At 38.8% G+C, this 19,311-nt stretch overlaps 2 protein-coding genes across 5 annotated transcripts in view; one reads left to right on the top strand and one right to left on the bottom strand.

Moving 5' to 3' along the window:
- The window catches only part of LOC105284425, a 33,329-nt gene extending 27,681 nt beyond the window's left edge, over positions 1-5,648 (top strand). For all 4 annotated transcript variants that reach the window (XM_026975441.1, XM_026975438.1, XM_026975440.1 and 1 more), the window contains 2 exons: positions 131-203; positions 4,833-5,648. In XM_026975441.1, coding sequence (XP_026831242.1) covers positions 131-203; positions 4,833-4,863 — 104 coding nt within the window. In that variant the 3' untranslated portion in view covers positions 4,864-5,648. The remainder of the gene's footprint in view (positions 1-130; positions 204-4,832) is intronic.
- Positions 5,649-17,253: 11,605 nt separating this feature from the next.
- LOC105284426 lies at positions 17,254-19,275 on the bottom strand. Its single transcript, XM_011347894.1, has 2 exons — positions 19,243-19,275; positions 17,254-18,630 (listed from the first exon to the last, which is right to left on the bottom strand). The coding sequence occupies exons 1-2, from the start codon at positions 19,273-19,275 to the stop codon at positions 17,254-17,256; spliced, it is 1,410 nt and encodes a 469-aa protein (XP_011346196.1).
- Positions 19,276-19,311: the final 36 nt, after the last annotated feature.

Raw genomic sequence — 19,311 nt, 5'->3', positions numbered from 1 at the left:
TTACTTTTATTCTTTTACACCTTAAATATTGTAATATTTGTATATTACAATTGTAATATTTGTATATTTGTAATATTACAATTGTAATATTTGTATATTTGTATATTGAAATACTTGTTCCATTTTACAGGACAAAAAGCTGTTCTAGATACAGCTGTACAAAATTCTTCGAATGATACTTCTAATAAGACTAGTATTGATAAGTAAGTAAATTTGTTTACTGACTACTTTTTCTCTCCTTTTTCCCTTTTTAAAAATTTTAATAGAAAAATCGAATCCTAATTAATAGAAACAGTTTGAAGAAAGAGTTACGCACACACACACACACACACGGAGAGGGGATGGGAGGGAGCGGGAGGGGAGGGGGAGGGAGCGAGAGAGGGGAGAGGGAGGGGGAGGGAGAATGAATGATATTTATTAGCTTTCTCAGCTATTTTTACATTACATTAGGTGTCTTACATTCTAGGTAAAATAGATAAAATATATTCCTTAACCCTACGTTTAAATATTGCAAGTCTATCACATTGTTTCACTTCTGCCGGCAAAACATTGTACATTTTTACTCCCTCATAAAACAAACTTTTCTACGCACTTCTTGTTTTTCGAAATTGTATCACAATATTTCCAAATTGTCTTGTCTATCTCTCATTTCTATCTTCTACTAATACTAATCTATTTCTTAACTGCACAGGTAACATACCATTTAAGAATTTAAAAATAAAAACACATTATAATATACTAGCACCACAGGCGCGCGCTATTTTATTTTTCAATATTAATAATGTTTTCGAATAATAATATTCACCTATTATTTATTATATAATAAATAACACAAATCCTATTCTAAAAAAGGCGTTAAAGGTGTTATTTATTTCATCATGTTTCATCAATATAAATTTGACAGAATTGACAGCTGCCGTTCTCACGTTCCTAAGAAATAATAAATTAATATAACCGCACTGACAGCCACTATGACATTCTGACATTCGCAACACGAAGTTCAAGTCACACGAAGTTCGAGCCAAGCGAGAGAACCAATCAGCGTCGCGGAAAAGAGGCCTCAATATTCGATAAAAAAGAACTTCACGATGTTAACACGCCTTTTTTAGAATAGGAATCTTTGTTTTACTGATATAAACTGCAGCGCTTGCAACATTCTTTCCACCGTAGTATATCTGTCACATTACAATATGATTCCCATAGTCCGATTTTGCGCTACTTGCAGTTTCGTCAGCTGAGTCTCACCCATACCCACTAACAATGTAGCACAATACTCAAAATGTGGCGCTATAATTGCTTTATAAACAATGCATCTTGTATAATTCGAAATATCACTACCAATTCTATTTAAAAAGCTTATTTTTTTCTCTATTTTCTTTAATATATAATCATAATGATCTTCAAATCGAAGTTTATTATCAATAATTACACCAAAATAGTTAATGTTTTCTACCTGTTCTATAACAGTGCCATCTAAACATTTTAATATAATATTTCTCCTCAATTCTTTTCTTACACTTCTAATTACCATATACTTTGTTTTAGCAGCATTCATTTTCAATTTATTTACATTCATCCAATTTTCTATCATAAATAATACTCTATTTATTTTTCTTTCCACTTCTTCGCTGCTATCCCCTTTTACACATATTATTGTGTCATCAGCACACATTTTAATAATCCATTCTTCTGAACAAAATTGAACAATATCATTTATCTTATCTTACTATTATATAAAGAGAAGTCACATTTTCCTTTGTTACCTCGGATCTTTAAAACTACTGAACCAATCGACTTGAAATTTTAGTATGAGTATCTTGAGGGTTCCTTGAGGGAATGTCATAGACTATATCATTTTCGCGAGTGAAGTCGCGATGGGGGATGCTAGTATATAATAAAAATAACAAAGGTCCTAGTACCGATCCTTGTGGGACTCCGTACTCTGTCATTATTCGTTTTGACCATTGATTGTTAAATCTAACTTGTTGCGTTCTACCGCTTAAATATGATCTTAGCCAGTCTAATACCATCCCTCTTATTCCATATTGATATAATTTTTCTAACAATCTTTCTCTATCTACTGTCTTAAATCCAAAAATATTACTCCTACGATTTTTCCTTCACTGATTAACAATTTCCAATCATCGATCACCGTTTGTATTGCTGTCTCACAAGAATGGTTTTTCCTAAAACCCGATTGAAGTTCTGTTATAATATCATTATTTTGTAAATACATTTCTATCTGTTCTTTTACTACTAATTCTAATACTTTCTCATAAATTGGCAAAATATTTATTGGTCTATATTCACTTGCTTTCTTTGGTTTTTCTACTTCGGAATCGGTATAATTGTGGATATTTTCCATCCTTTCAGACATACACCCTTACTTAATGAATCATTTATTACTTTCACCAATTCCTTCTTTATCACATAAAAGCTTGCTTTCAATATATCACTAGTTATTCCTTCATCCGTTCCTTTCTTACGTGGCAAATTCATAACAATTCGCTGCAACTTATGTGCATCTATTGGTTCAAAATTCTCTATAATTCCCTTATTTTCTATAACATAAATAATTCTATGATTTTTGTTATCCTCCCCTTCTATAGACTTAATTATACTATCAATACTTTGTATATAGTATAAAGTAAATTTATCTGCTAAATTACATTGCTCTATATTTTCTAATATTTCAAAATCTATATTATTTATTACTTTTACACCCGTATTTTCTCCTCTTATTACTTGTTTCAATGTTTTCCACATCATTACAAGGTCATTATTATTATTATCTATTATATTTTCGTAATAATCTTTCTTCTTCTTTCTAATCATTTTAACTACTGTATTTCTTTCCACCTTAAATTGTAACCAATCGTGTTCACTACCCGTATGCACCGCTCTACTATATGCTTCATCAAGCGACGCGGTAGCTTCGCGACGCCAAGTACATAAAACAATAAATAGCTTCATGAGAAATAGCCGCTTAATTACAATCATGAAGATACAAGATACAATACAAATCAAGATATTGTACAAATTTACAAGAATACATAACCACTGCGATCCGGGCACGCCAAGTACTTCAATGTCGTCATGCGATAAGAGAGTATGCGTGGAAAACGTTTGGGTAAAATACTCAAACTGCTTCTAGATACTTGGCTAGTTAATTATTGATTTCATATTTAGTTTTGAGTTTTGACAAATTGGGAGTTTTTATGTACTTGGCGTATATATTTTTTCTTTTTTTAAAAATGTTTTTTAGAGTCTCTTTTATTTGTAGTTATTCTTATATCATCCGAATACCATTTTTTCCCTTCCCATATCTTTGGAATTTTAAATTTCTTCTTTGGTGCAGCCATATCTAATGCGTTTACCATGTGAACAAATTTTTCTGCTCTAATGTTTACATCTAAATCATCTCTATGATCTATTTTTTCCTCTACTGCTTTTAAAAATTCGCCGATATGAAATTTACCATAATCCCTACTAACAAAGTCCCTATATTTTTCACCTTCGTTGTTTATATTAAATATTAGAGAGAGGGAGAGGGGGAGAGAGAGAGGCTGTCCGGTAAAATTCAACGCTCGGAGGTAAAGTGAGTTGAGTTGAATTGAAAAACCTTATACCGTTTTACGATCTTCGCAATAATACGGGTATTAATTGATTACATTTTGCAAATCAAAACGCGTCTCGTGTACCGAGGCAATAGGCTGTGCCCCTCCCCCCCCGCCGGGATCCGTGCCGTGTACCAGGTGATCAAAATCTGTACGGTGAAATCTGTTTTACAAAATTTTTCAGCTGTCCGAAATCGCAAAGTAAGAACTTCACGTTGAAATATATAGAGATCATTCCATCCCAGTAATCTGCAGATAGTTCTACATTGTAACTTCCACGCAGTACTTTTGGTCACCCCAAAGGTTTGTTATTTTGTTTATGTGGAAGAGTACTAGGTGACGGGCGAAGCCCGTCTCCTCGTGCTCTTCCACCCAAGCATATACTTTCCCAGTATAAAAAATTAATAATATTAAAGTAAGAAAGTTTATACTGGGAAAGTATATGCTTGGGTGGAAGAGCACGAGGAGACGGGCTTCGCCCGTCACCTAGTACTCTTCCACATAAAATAAATAACAAAACTTTGGGGTGACCAAAAGTACTGCGTGGAAGTTACAATATAGAATCTTGCTTTGCGTGGAACCTCGCTTGCTGAAAACACATGCAAAACTATTAAACTTCTTTTATTAATAACGTTTTAATAAACAACGAGCGACGGCTAAACCCTTTTGAAGGTCACTCAGGAGAGTCACCTCTATAATATATGTCAAGGTCAAGGTCATCGGAGCTGACACCCCTATAATGCATAATTACCATGCTTTTCATATTTAGTAAAACATTTTGAACCTGGATTAGAAAATTTTTTCACATGCGGCATATTCACTCACAAATTATCACTTATTCCAATCGATGAAGTATTTTTTAACTGGATTAACTTTCGAGATGTAGCTGAAATATAAAAAATGTGTTTCGCAAAAGAATTCGAAATTTATCCGAGAGATAGTAGGAAATCATAAAAAATAAAGGAATATATTTTGATGACTGAATTATATTGCATATATTATATACTAAAACAGCGAAAACATGCAAAACATGACAAACATTTGTATATAACTTATTCATATATTCAGATAACTTGTATATTATGTGTGCATAACTAAACTTTTATATTACAATTTTTTATGAATGAAATTATAAAAATCTATAATTTTATTTATAAAATAATATAATAAATTTATTAATAAAATTATAAATATCTACTTTTTATTCATTTGCAGATCTACAGACGAAGCTGTCAAGTCGCTGTAATGATATATGACTTAAGTATGATGGATTTTCTGTGATGTTTGTTTTTATTAAATATTATTTAATAATTTATTGATATAAATTGAATTTCTCACACACATATATAGAAATAATTACGATATTAATATATCTTCATATTATATGCATTTAACTTATTTCTTCTAGATCTTTTCCGAACTTAATAATATCTTAGACTCATTTTTTATATTATCTCATTAGTATTAAGTATTGTAATAATATAACATTATTGTATTATCCATATATTCTTCATCAATTGCGACCCAACTAGCCAATATAATTTGGTTACCACTACATTTCGACTGTCACTTTCAGTCCTTCTCAAGTCGATAAATACATCAAAATCGCTTTTGGAAGAAAATAGGTAGACAATAATACTTGGTCATGGACGGATGATTGCTGACGTGTCTGAATAGTTTTTCCGTTTTATTTTGTTATAATGATCGTTTTCTGCCAAAAGCGATTTTGATGTATTTATCGACTTGAGAAGGACTGAAAGTGACAGTCGAAACGTAGTGGTAACCAAATTATATTGGCCAGTTGGGTCGCAATTGATGAAGAATATATGGAATATTTCACTCGCGCAAAGAGTTGATTATATTATTGTATTATGTGACTTATATTTACAACTACAAATACAAATTTATTATCTCTAAGATTATTTCAAAAAGATAGGTTTATATTTTAATATTACTTATTTTTCGTGTATGCGTGCGTATTACATATTCAAATGACAATATGAAATAATAAAAAATGAAAACTAAATGTAATATTATAAGCAATTTTCTCTCTTTTATAAATTATAATTAATTTGGAAACTTTATTTTTCGAAAAACAATTTACACAAATAATTTATTTATAAAAACACTTAATATTAACACTTAATATTAACACTTAGTAGAAATTAAAAACAAAAAAAGAAAAAATAAGAAAAGAAAATAAATAGTTTTGAATAAAGACAAACAAATGACTATAACTATATATCGATAATTTATTAAATAATTTTGTTACGTCCAGAGCTCCGTGAGCTCGAGGGAAGGGCGTAACACACGCCTCTCGAGTTCTGTGACACTCGGGTCTCAAAACTCGAGTCGAGCTGACCGATGAGTTCCAGCTGTAGGGTCAACGACCAAGGTCGATTTTACCCTTAACTTGGAACAAGTCTGCTCGTTGGTCCCTTTTTAGGTAAGAGAACTGAATCTCTTTTACCTGGGATAGGACCTGTACGACCTGTTGTGGAAGGGGATTGATTGAGGTTTTTTCAATGAAAGAGATTTCCCTTTTTCTCAAGGAATTAACATATTATATTTCATGAAATATTGCGCAAATAAAATACATGGAGAAATACATTGAAATAAATTCAAATAAAATACATCGTTAAGTTTTAAATGGTGAAAACTATTTGCAAAACTCCATTATCTCTTATACCTATGAAAATTATCTAGTTACGGGTAGTCTAAAAAGAAATCCTGTATGAGGGATACCTCAATACAGTTAGCAGACAAATATGATAAATCTTTTTTTTTATTGCAATCGTTTGGGAATCGTTTGGGAAAGTTTAGGAAACAACTTTTAGAGTTTGGGAAATAATAGTTTTTTAATAATTAATGAAAATTAGTTGAGTGTATAGTTAGCAGACATCATTCCAAATAATTTTCTTTTTCGCTTCTTTCAACGCCAAATCATTTGGGAAACACCTATAATGTTTTCAGAGTTTGGGAAATAATGATTTCCCCTCAAAATCGAGTTTAAAGTCATCACCCAGACGTGCAGTTTAATATAGGGAATAATCTAGGGACTTTTTGATTATAGGCTATATAATGAAAAAACGTTTATAATCTTTGATATTTCTCATTGTTTTCCATTTCAATAATTTGGGAATCGTTTGGGCAAGTTTAGGAAGGCACTTTCACAGGGTTTGGGAAGCAATAATTTTTATAATTAAGGTGACCCTGGAGTGACTAGTGAAACAGTGTTGCCATTTGCACAAAACTTACAGTTAAAATGTTTTTTACAAAAATTTGGCAATTTGTACGCACAAGATTGAGGCGGTCCCGTATCGGAATAAAATAAAGGAATATAATGAAGCTTTTTGAAGTGACTTTAGAGGCGTAATAAAAAAGAAAGGTGTATTCTCCTTTACAGAATACAGAATACATATAAACTTTCTTACTTTAATATTGTTACGTCCAGAGCTCCGTGAGCTCGAGGGAAGGGCGTAACACACGCCTCTCAAAATTAGAGACACTCGGTCTCAAAACTTGAGTCGAGCTGACTGCGAGTTCCGTCTGTAGGATCAACGACCAAGGTCGATTTTACCCTTAGATTTGGAACAAGTCTGCTCGTTGGTCCCTTTGTAGGTAAGAGAATTCAATCTCTTTTACCTGGGATAGGACCTGTACGACCTGTTGTGGGAAGGGGAGTGATTGAGGGTTATTCAAATAAAAGTGATTTTTCCTTTTCTTAACAAATTAACATTATATATTTTAGAAAATATTACGCAAATACATAAAGAAAAGAAATAAATTAAACGGAGATAGAATACATTGAGATAAATTTAAACATGGTGAAACTATTTATAATTTTGTGACAGATATCCGAATCATTAGTAATCTCTAAAAAAATCTTGTATAAGGAACGCAGGGATTAGGACGGGATATTGGCGGTGCCGGGTAATGAGGGGAACAACGATGTTAGGGTTGACATGGACAAGTGCTGCCCTTAACCTAGGAACGTCAATGGGATCAGGACCGAGGAGAAATGCATTGGGCGGAAGGGGTAACTCGTAGGTGGGAAAAAGGTTGAGGAGATATTCCCGAAAGACCTCGAGACTACGCTCGTAGAAATTTCTCAGCCCTTCGAGAGATGGAAAACGAGCGGTAGGTACTGGTTCAGGGGATGTTGGAGGAGGAATAGGTTTATCCAGATATTCCTCAAGATCTGGTGAACCAATTGGTGAGTACCATGGGGAGGAGGGAACGGGGGAAGGGCAAGGGGACGCACGTGGGGACAAAGACGGACTAACTGATATAGAGGAGGATGAAGATATGGAGGAGATCTCTGGTAATATCTCCAAGGAAGAGGAAGAAGAGTGAGAGGGTGGTGATGATTGTGATGTTGAATGAATCGAGGGAAAATCGGGGGACCGCGAAATTCTTTTGCGCGATGGTTCGCCCGAAGATAGTCTGTTTTCCTCTATTATGTGTGTTTCTTGTGAGTTATTTTCTTGCGGGGAACTCGAACTCTCGGAACCGCGTTTGGTGGGACGCACTTTAAGAAAAAGGGACAAGTCACGTAAAATTCTGTCAATCTGAGGTCTCCACGAAAGGATTGGAGAACGTGGATGAAAATATTTTACAAATTGTTAGTAATAATAATAATTAGAAATAATGAAATTAGCTTACTTCCTCTAATGTGTGCAAAATGTTCGGCGTGGTGAGTCACCAATTCTCCAGACAGAAGGGAGGCGAGGGTTGATTTCTGGCACACGTCCATTCAAGGTATGAGACTTGTTTAATGATTTTTTAACACACCCGCACAAGATAATCGTTACTGGGTGAGTCCAAGAGTGAGTCTCTGAGCAGATCGTCGCCTTTTTATATGCGTTCAAAGGACCATGGGGAGTGCTATTTGTTTCCGGGAATTCACAAAAAATTGTTTGCGCGAACCATTGGTTATCGCTTATAATAATTTACTTGGTATTAGCGGATGGGTCTAATACTTGCTTCCGTAAATCAAAGAAATCTCTTGGCGATATTCTTTGATAATTGTTTTCGCGTGTCATTTGCGATAATTAACCTTTTTAACCCCTAGATGAATAGTTTTCGAACGTCGCGGTAACGAGACGATTGCTTCATTAGCCCAGTTTTAATCATGATTTAAAGACTTGTTTTGCCCGACATGTGCCAAATTTCACGGCTCTGATAAGAGCAATCGCTCAGGAATCAGTGAATTATTTTTTTTCCGGGAACCGCAATATCTCTCATCGTGACCCCGAGACCTCCGCTCACGCGTAATCTTTTTCGTGCGTGGCAACGACGTTCGCTGATTTAATCTTATAGAGAATATTATATAAAAATCTTTTTAAGAATATTTGACTTTGGAAGCGAGGAACCGTAGAGTCTACTGGACGTAATAATATTATTAATTTTTTATACTGGGAAAGTATATGCTTGGGTGGAAGAGCACGAGGAGACGGGCTTCTCCCGTCACCTACTACTCTTCCACATAAAAAAAAACTTTTATGTGACCAAAAGTACTGCGTGGAAGTTACAATATAGAACCTTGCTTTGCGTGGAACCTCACTTCACATGAATTGAAACCTATTTGGAATCGTACTAATTGTACTTGCAATGCAAATTATTACGATTCCAAATAGGTTTTCAATTCATGTGAAGCGCGGTTCCACGCAAAGCAAGGTTCTATATTGTAACTTCCACGCAGTACTTTTGGTCATATAAAAGTTTTTTTTTATGTGGAAGAGTAGTAGGTGACGGGAGAAGCCCGTCTCCTCGTGCTCTTCCACCCAAGCATATACTTTTCCAGTATAAAAAATTAATAATCCAGTAAGCAAACTGTCAGCAGTATGTTGACAGATTGGCAGAAGATTCAATCAGAATAATGCAACAGATCCGGTACCATCTGTGTCCGCATTAAGATTGTGTTCTGCCAGCAGATTCTGCTAACATGATCTGACAATAGATTGGCGACAGAAACCGAGCAGAACCTGTCGACATAACCTGACGGCAGATTGGCGGCAGAAATAGAGCAGGATCTGCGCAGTGTAGTTGGCAGCAGATTGGAAGCAGAAATCGAGCAGGCTCTGCAAGAAAGTGCCGTAGTAGTACAAATTTATTGGAACAATATTGGTTAACAATATAAATCTAATTTTTTATGTGGGGTATGAATTAATATCTTATATCGGTCCACTATTGTAAAGTAATCTGTTTTTTAAATCAATACTTAATTTGATTAAATAGGCAAATTTAATGCCTTCAGATTGCTTGCGGCGTGTGTGGACATTGTCCATGAGAACCTCTGTGCCGCAAATGCAAAAATTCTTAGAAAAATTAATATTATTATGTCAAGACGCGTATATTAACTTATATAACTGTCAGGCTAAATCTTAACGTCGAGTAAGAACTCGACATGTTCACCACCTAGCGGTGCGGAGCGAAAATGCATATTTCTAGCCGTGTAAATCTGAATAGTGTCAAAAGCTGCAGATCCTGTTCGATTTCTGTCACCAACCTGGCGCCAGGTTATGTCGGCAGGCTCTGTTCGGTTTCTGTCGCCAATCTGCTGCCAACTACACTGCGCAGATCCTGCTCTATTTCTGCCGCCAATCTGCCGCCAGGTTATGTCGGCAGGCTCTGTTCAGTTTCTGCCGCCAATCTGCTGTCAGATCATGTTATAAGCAGGATCTGCTGACAGAACACAATCTTAATGTGGACACAGATGGTACCGGATCTGTTGCATTATTCTGATTGAATCTGCTGCCAATCTGTCGGCATACTGCTGACAGTGTGCTTACTGGGTAGATTTTGTACCCAATCTGTGACCTCTCTGCTCACATATTTTGTCGAACAAATTTTGTCAATGTCTGTTTTTCGCAGGTTTGGCTGACTGGGAATATTAAAGTAAGAAAGTTTATACTGGGAAAGTATATGCTTCGCCCGTCACCTAGTACTCTTCCACATAAACAAAATAACAAAACTTTTAGGTGACCAAAAGTACTGCGTGGAAGTTACAATATAGAACCTTTCTTTGCGTGGAACCTCGCTTCACATGAATTGAAAACATATTTGGAATCGTACTAATTTGCATTGCAAGTACACACGCGTTTAATTTCGCGCACTTTGACGTCACCGCGCATTCTCGGTCAGTGTGCTCTACGCCCGTAAACCGCCGGTATGACAGATTTCCTAACCCCGAAACTGTCATTTTTCAGTAGGTGATAACTTTCTTTCTAGTTGAGAGCGACGATTTTCCTTCTCGCAATCGTATTTTCTCATCAAAATAAACGACATTGCACAGTTAGAAGGAAATCGGTGAGGAAGCCCGTCTCCTTCAGTTTTACCGAAGCGAAAAAGAACATTATTTGAAATGATAACTATACGCTCAACTAATTTTTATTAATTATTAAAAAACTATTGCTACGTCCAGAGCTCCGTGAGCTCGAGGAAGGGCGCAACCAGACGCCTCTCGAGGTACGTAGGCACGCAACCGCAGTACCTCGTGTGTTCGAGCCGACCGACACGTTTCGATTTTCGAGTCAACGACCAAAGTCGATTTTACTCTTTTATTCGAAATGATCCCTCGATTTTTGGGTCAACGACCGAAGTCGATTTTACCTTATTATTCGAGATGGTCAACTCGATAGTCCTTTTTTGGTAAGGGAAATGAATCCCTATTGCACAAGGATAGGACCCGTACGATCTGTCAAGGACGAGGGTGAAACGAGGGTAATTAACTAAAATGAAATTTATTTGGTAAATTAACAATAATTTATTCTGTCAATGATCATCAGAAATACGAGTACAAATGGTTAAAGTTTTGTCACTGGATTGCGGATTTGAACATGATTACAAAAAACAATAATTCGATAAAAACGCCGCTACGGGAAACACAATATAATATCTATACAAATTTTAACTAAAAATATTTGTACAAGTTGAAAATTAAAAACTGTAATCCGATTCATTCGGAGGAACATCGGTACATATTTATAATTCTAAATTAGTTCTAACTCAAACGTATAATAGATAATCCAAAAATCGTTGATACATATTATTATCATTACATTATTTACGCCTACATTTCAGGATTAAAATTATATAAAAATTCACTAATGTAAAACGCGGGGATCAGGACAGGGTGGACGCGATTGTGTGTGATAAAGGGGATAAAGGTATCAGGGCCAGCGTAACTGAGTGCTTCCCTGAGAGCCGGTATATCGATTAATCCAGGGCCGCAAATAACGGTGTGTGGAGGAAGGGGATGAGTGAAGGTGGGGAAAAGATTCAGGAAATAATCAAGAACCAAGTTGAAGGCTCTCTGGGAAAATTCTCTGAGTGCTGAAATTGAGGGGATTGACATCCCTCCAAACTCAGGGTTTTCATGAACTGGGGGGGGAAGTGAAGGAATGTTCCTTAGTTGATTTCAGGAGCGGGGGTAGAGAGGACCGAATTCAGGAATTGTCCAAGCTGTTCAGAAGGGATGGGTGAGTACCACCGCGGGAATAACTCAGGTAGGGTAAAAGGGGAGACACTAGGGCAGGAAGGTGGATTAGCAGTCGTTGAGGTAGGAGATGGTATGATAATTGTAAGTGGTGATAATCGCTGCTCGGTTCTATCTATAAATGTATCAAGTTGCTCGGTTGTTTCCGGCACGGAGAGGGGTGCAGTTTGGTCGCACGATAGCAAATCTGCCGATGAGGAATAACCCGAATCTGCTGAGGAATCGGTTGGTCCGCGAATATTATCGGCCACTTAAACGGAAATAAATCGGAATAGACAATTGTTCGACTGGAATCGCGAAACGATTAGAGGGTAATTAAATGAAATCATTAAAAAGGCTTACTTTTATTCTGTTCCGACCTTTCGGATGGAGTGTTTCTTCAGTAGGATGAAAGGGGCCAGTCGAACCAGAGAGTCTTCGGGTGGAATCTAACACTGACTCTATCTTAATACTTGGTTCCCGATCACGGGAGCAGAACGTTACGTTATGCAAACTGCAGTATCCGAAGATAAAGAGGACTCTCTGGCCAAATTGTTCCCTTTATATAGGGCTAAAGAGTGTAGGTGGGGATCACTCTTTTCCCAAAAAAGAAGAACAACGGAAGAAGGCAATAAAATTGTTTCTAATGAAGCGTCCATTGCTTCTGTATTACTATGATGTCTGATGGATTTACGTTGTCATTTCCAAGGATTAGAGTCCGGCACTTGACTTGTGAAGACCCTTCACTTGACCATCCATATTACAATCCATGTTTACGTTTCCTTAATCTATTTCACAGCTGCCCCTGTATGGCAGGGTTCCTTATCGGTGGATTACTTTTATTGCCGTCAGCGAGTGACAATTCCCAAGTCCTGCTCTGCCTTTCCAAATCAGAAGCGGTCTTTGTTTAGTGATTAACTATTGATTCCAGGTGGTTTTTTCTCTTATCGAACGTTTCAGCCGAGCGCAGGGGGGGGGGTGTGAAATAATTTTGTGAGCCTTATGGTTTACGTATCGGTTCATGATATCTATTACAATAAGTCCACCTGTCCCCCCCCCCCTACGCTCGTCCGGTCGTTTTCCCGCTAATGGGGATTAATTCTTATCTGTTTCTTCCCTTTATTTTATGTTTTCCCTATGGAAGTGAGGAACCGTGGAGTCTCCTGGACGTAACACTATTATTTCCCAAACTCTAAAAATGGTCTTTCTAAACTTTCCCAAACGATTCCCAAATTATTGAAATAGAAAACAATGAGAAATTTTCCATTATATAGCCTATAGTCAAAAAGTCACTAGATTATTCCCTAGATTATACTGCACGTCTGGGTGATGACTTTCAACTCGATTTTGAGGGGAAATCATTATATCCCAAACTCTGAAAACATTATAGGCGTATTTCCCAAATGATTTGGCGTTGAAAGAAGCGAAAAAGAAAATTATTTGGAATGATTTCTGCTAACTATACACTCAACTAATTTTCATTAATTATTAAAAAACTATTATTTCCCAAACTCTAAAAGTTGTTTCCTAAACTTTCCCAAACGATTCCCAAACGATTGCAATAAAAAAAAGATTTATCATATTTGTCTGCTAACTATATTGAGGTATGAGGGATTCAGGGATTAGGGCGGGATACTGGCGGTTCCTGGTAATGAGAAGAACAACGGTGTTAGGGCCGGCATGGACAAGTGCGGCCCTTAAACTAGGAACGTCAATGGAATCAGGTCCGAGGAGAATAGCAAAGGACGGAAGGGGTAACGTAAAAGTAGGAAAGAGATTGAGGTTTTCTCGAAATATTTCGAGTCCACCCTCGTAGAAATCTCTCAACTCTTCGAGAGAAGGAAAGGATTGACCAGTGGTTAGTGGTACTGGGGATGTTCGTGGAGGAATAGGTTCATCCAGATATTCCTCAAGATCTGGTGAACCAATAGGTGAGTACCACGGTGAGGAGAGAGCGGGAGAAGGGCAAGGGGAAAAATGTGGGGACAAAGACGGATTAGCAGATATGGAGGAGGATGAGGCGATGGAGGGGAACTCTTGTAATGTCTCCGAGGATGAGGAAGAAGAGTGAGAGGGTGATGATAACTGTGAAGATGAACTAATTGGTGTAGATGAGGAAAAATCGGGACTAAGGTTCGCCCGAAGATAGCCTATTTTCGTCTACTGCGTGGGGTTGCCGTGGATTATTTTCCGGCAGGGAACCCGAGCTCTCGGGTCCGCGTGAACGTTTAGTGGGAGCCACTTAAAAGAAAGGGACAAGTCAAGTAAGTTCCAGGGAATATCTGTTGGACGGAGGTCTCCATGAAGGGAATGGAGAACGATAACCGTGGGCGAAGATATTTTACAAATTATTAATAACATAAAGAAATTCGCTTACTTTCTCGATGTTCAGCGTTGAGGGTTGCCGTTTCTTCAAACCAAGGAAACAGAGAGAAGGCGAGGCGTTGTTTCTTTGGCACACGTTCGTTTAGATTATCGACAAATTTTGTAAGACTTGTTTCCGCGGATTTTACGGAACTCCCGCACAAGATAGTGGTTATTGAGTGAGTGGACTCTCTGGGCAGATCGTTGCCTTTTTATATGCGTGGAAGGGTCTAGGGGAGTGCTATTTCTTTTCCGAGAATTCACAAAAAATTGTTTACGCGAACCATTGGTTATCGCTTATAATAATTTACTTGGTATCAGCGGACGGGTCTAAAATACTTGTTTTCGTTAATCAAAGAAATCTCTTGGCGGTATTCTTTGATAATTGTTTTTCGCACGTCATTTGCGATAGTTAACCCTTTTTGTTTCTTATCGTTGTGTACCGGGTGAGATACACGCCGTAGTTTCGTGTATAGATGTTTATTCAAAATACAGTTCGCACACAATGCAACACAGAAGGCAGTGCAGTCGGCGACGCCTGGAAGACTCGGCCTCTGGGCCGACTGCCTCACGGATGTTCTTATATCGAATTATCGAATATCGAGTTTTTATATGTTCGCATAACGCGTGAATCGGCGACGCCTGGGAGGTCTCTGCCTCTGAGCCGATGATCTTGAACGCTCGTGGGATAGACCGACAACGCCTGGGAGGCCCCGGCCTCTGAGTCGACTATCGTAAGGACCGTGATATTGCAACGGACTTTTACACGGACACGATCGAAAATTTTCTCGAAGTGGTTCGTATGCTCGACTCGAAGCAACTACTTTCCCACCAGTTTTTTCTTATATATTAGATAAAATTTTTTCATCGATCATACTGGCTAACATATGCTAGATGGTCACAATGTATAAACTAAAATCTCTATTTTTTCAAACGCGATATACTGCACGCCGACGGGATTTGTCAGTCTAATAATGCAGCAACCGTTTTTCCCTTTACCACTAGAGAAAATCATCGATGAAGTTAGAGAAGAGCATTTCGTCTTAAGATCGTCTGTATACTCATCAGTAGGGCTGTGCAGCCGATCCCTTGTCCTAGATACTGTGATACACGAAGATGTTAAAAACTCGTATATATATATATATATATATCAAATGGTGCCGTTTTCTTATACCCGAAGAACAAGGGAAAGAGCCCGGGCCCTCCCTCGAATCACTTATTGGCCCGCGCGTCGAGCATGGGCGTGATCGATGTCCTTTGTTGCGGATCTAGAAGACCGCGGGATTCGTTGTCGCGTTCCTAATAACGCCGCGGTTATCCTTAGAAGCGTGCCGCCAGTGTTCAAGATAATGATTTATGGCCTGTTGTTGTCGATCGTTCGTTTGATCGTTGGCCGCTTCGTATAGCGCGTACGCTTACTCGATTTTTCGCATATGTGTGTGCACACACTCGGTTTTGTACCCGACGTACTCCCCCCGTTGAGAGAGTAACGATCAACTATCGCATAGTGTTCGCTCGGTTAAGATTATAAGCTAACTACTGCTATGTGTTACAAGCGTGCGCTGATGCATACAATTAAAGTCGCATTAGAGTGGTTGCTCTATCGGCAAAGGGCAAAGGAGTTTTGTCGTTCTCTTGACCGTCCCGTTCGCTGTCTTGACGGTGGCAGCCCTCGTCACCCCATCGTCGCCCGGATGAATCTCCACGACACGGCCTAGATTCCACTGGGCGCATGCCAAATTCTTATCCTTGATTAGCACGATGGCACCCGTCATGATCGGTTGACCATCCTTAATCCATTTCGACCGTCTCTGCAGTTTATTCAAATATTCGTGACACCACCATGACCAAAAGTCTTGTCTCACCTTCGTTATGTGTTGCCACGTCGATAGTCGGTTATTTGGAACAGAGGCTAGCTGAAATTCTGGCAGGCTCATCAACGGTTTACCGATCAGATAATGCGCAAGCGTCAGCACTGATAGATCGTTCGGGTCGGATGAGAGAGGTGTTATTGGCTTTGAGTTCAGAATGCCCTCGATTTCAACGACGAAGGTATTCAACTCCTCGAACGTGAACAAGCTATCACCAATAACTCGTCTAAAGTGATGTTTAAATAACCGGACCATGAATTCCTATAACCCTCCGAAGTGTGGGGCCAGAGGCGGCATGAAATGCCACGTAATACGATGCCTGCTGGCGAATCCCACGACGCGATCTTTATACTCATCTGAATTAAACAGTGCATATAATTCCTTTAATTGATTATTCGCACCGACAAAGTTAGTACACATTTGGAAAATTTGTGTTTTCTTGTTAAAAAATATGCCGGTTAACATTTTTGTGTTAAATATTTAACATATTCATGTGTTAATTTAACATGTTGCTGTTGTGTTAATTCAACTCAAGTGTTAAATTTTTAAAACAACTAAAAAAAAGTGTAAAAATTACACATTGTGCACCTATTTTTAATTTTACACAATAGATATGTTCCGTATTATTAGTGACAAGTTTTATCTGTTAAAATTTACAGAAAACTATGTTGAGAGTAAAGATGTATGTAAAAATAACTTTTTTTTCGAGTTAATTTTATCATTAAAAATATGTTGATTTTACACAAAATTTATTTCAAAGTACTTCGCAGTTTGCATTCATTTTGGGTTAAAATATTAACATAATATTAGTGTCACCATTTAACATATCCATATTATGTTAAATTAAAACAAAAATTTATGTGGACCGTTTGGGACATGTGATATCTGTTAAATTTAACACAAATTTTTCACCTGTGTACCATTATCGGAGTAAATATGTGCTGGCATCCCTCTTCGAGCGATAAAACGCCGCGAGAAACCCGTCCGTGGTCAAATTGCTCACTACTTCGAGATGTAACGCCTTGACCGTCATGCACACGAACACGCATACATATACCTTTACCCGCCCGCAATTGCGGTGTTTCTTTTCCTTAACGTAAAACGGGCCGCAAAAGTCAATACCAGTACTCGCGAATGGCGTCGCCTGGCACACTCGGGATTGTGGAAGATCGCCCATTTTATAATCGACGGGAATCGCATTGTATCGGAAACAACGTGTACAGTTCCGCACGATTTTCCGCACTTGATTTCGGCCGTCAAGTAACCAAAACCGTTGCCGAACGACGGAAAGCGTCGTCTGTATGCCTGCGTGATAATATCTTATATGAGCCTCGCGGATGATGTTGTCCGTGACTCGATGCCGATTTGGCAGTAGTATCGGATGTTTCCGCGCAAAGTCTAGATCCGATTTCCTAAGACGCCCGCTGACACGTATCAAACCCTTGTCATCTATGAACGGATTCAGATTTGCAAGCTTACCCTTGCCGGGTACGCCATTGTGTTTAAGGTTCGCAATTTCTTCTTGGAAGCAGATGGATTGCAAAATTCTCAATACGTGTATTTCGGCTTCATCGATTTCCTCCGCGCGTAACGGACCAGTATGTTTGTTTTTAGTCATGAAACGAAGACAATGCGCCACGACCCTGAGCAATTTGTGATAAGATTCGTAACGCGTAAGGATATCGAAATTGCTGTTTGAAGTTGCTAAGCAAACATTCTTCCTTAATTCCGGAACATCGACGGTTTGCGTAACTCGGCTAGGCCATCCGCCTTCATCGTTCATCAGCCACGGGGGTCCCGATAGCCATAGCTGATTTTGCAAGAACGCATGGGGCATTTGACCTCTTGACAACGCGTCTGCGGGATTTTCCTCAGATTTAACGTGTCGCCAGCTTCCCGCATCGGCTACTCCCTGGATTTCCGCAACACGATTAGCCACGTACGTTTTGAGTAAATGAGGCGAGGTGTTTATCCAATGTAACACTATGGTGGAATCGGTCCAAAAGGTCGCTCGAACCGTTGGCACGTTTAAGACATCATTCACCTCCAGAAACAACCGTATCAACAAGACCGCGCCGCAGAGCTCCAGCCGCGGTATGGTTACTATTTTCAACGGTGCGACCCGTGATTTAGCGCATAGCAATCTGACCGAAACGTTTCTGCGTTTGCCGATTGAACGTATGTAAAGAACGGCCCCATAACTGACACTGCTAGCATCGCAGAACCCGTGGACCTGAATCTCGCGACAATCGCTTTCCGTCAACGCACGACCAATCACGAATTGATTAATCGCGACCAACTAACGTGCAAATTCGGACCATGCCGTATACGTGGCTTGTGGTACTGACTCATCCCACTTTACACCCGACCGCCAAATATCCTGCATCATTTTCTTGGCGCACAAGATGACTGACCCTAACAAGCTAGCGGGTCGAAGATTTTCGCAATGTCCAACAGCAGCTTCCGTTTCGTTAATTTCTCTGACACGTTAATCGAGCGCACCGAATAATGTATCTCGTTGCGGTGTGTATTCCAAACTATGCCCAAAGTTCGCATGCTGATGACGCGAATCCAAGTCCTCGATTATACGCGCATCATTCGAGGCCCATTGACGTATGACGAAACCTCCTCGCGCTAGCAGCGCGATCACCTGATCTCGGATGGCCCGAGCATCCTCGATCGTATCGGCGCCAGACAAAAGGTCATCCACGTACAAATGAGTTTTGATTATTTCTGCCGCTCGAGGGTACGCTACGCGCTCGTCGTCCGCAAGTTCGTGCACGGTGCGGACCGCGAGGAATGCCGACGAAGACACGCCGAAAGTGAGTGTATTAAGTTGATAAGTCCTTATGACCCCATCGCTGCGCTAGAGAATGCGCTAGTACCGTCGGTCGTCATCATGCACCCACACCTGACAGTACATTTTCTCGATATCGGTGGTCATCACGTATGTGTACGATCGAAATCGAATTAAATACGA

This window comes from Ooceraea biroi, chromosome 2 (genome assembly GCF_003672135.1).
Source record: "Ooceraea biroi isolate clonal line C1 chromosome 2, Obir_v5.4, whole genome shotgun sequence".
NCBI classification, from domain to species: domain Eukaryota; kingdom Metazoa; phylum Arthropoda; class Insecta; order Hymenoptera; family Formicidae; genus Ooceraea; species Ooceraea biroi.
Note: the sequence above shows the minus strand (reverse complement) of the source record. Positions and strands in the feature narration are given on the sequence as shown.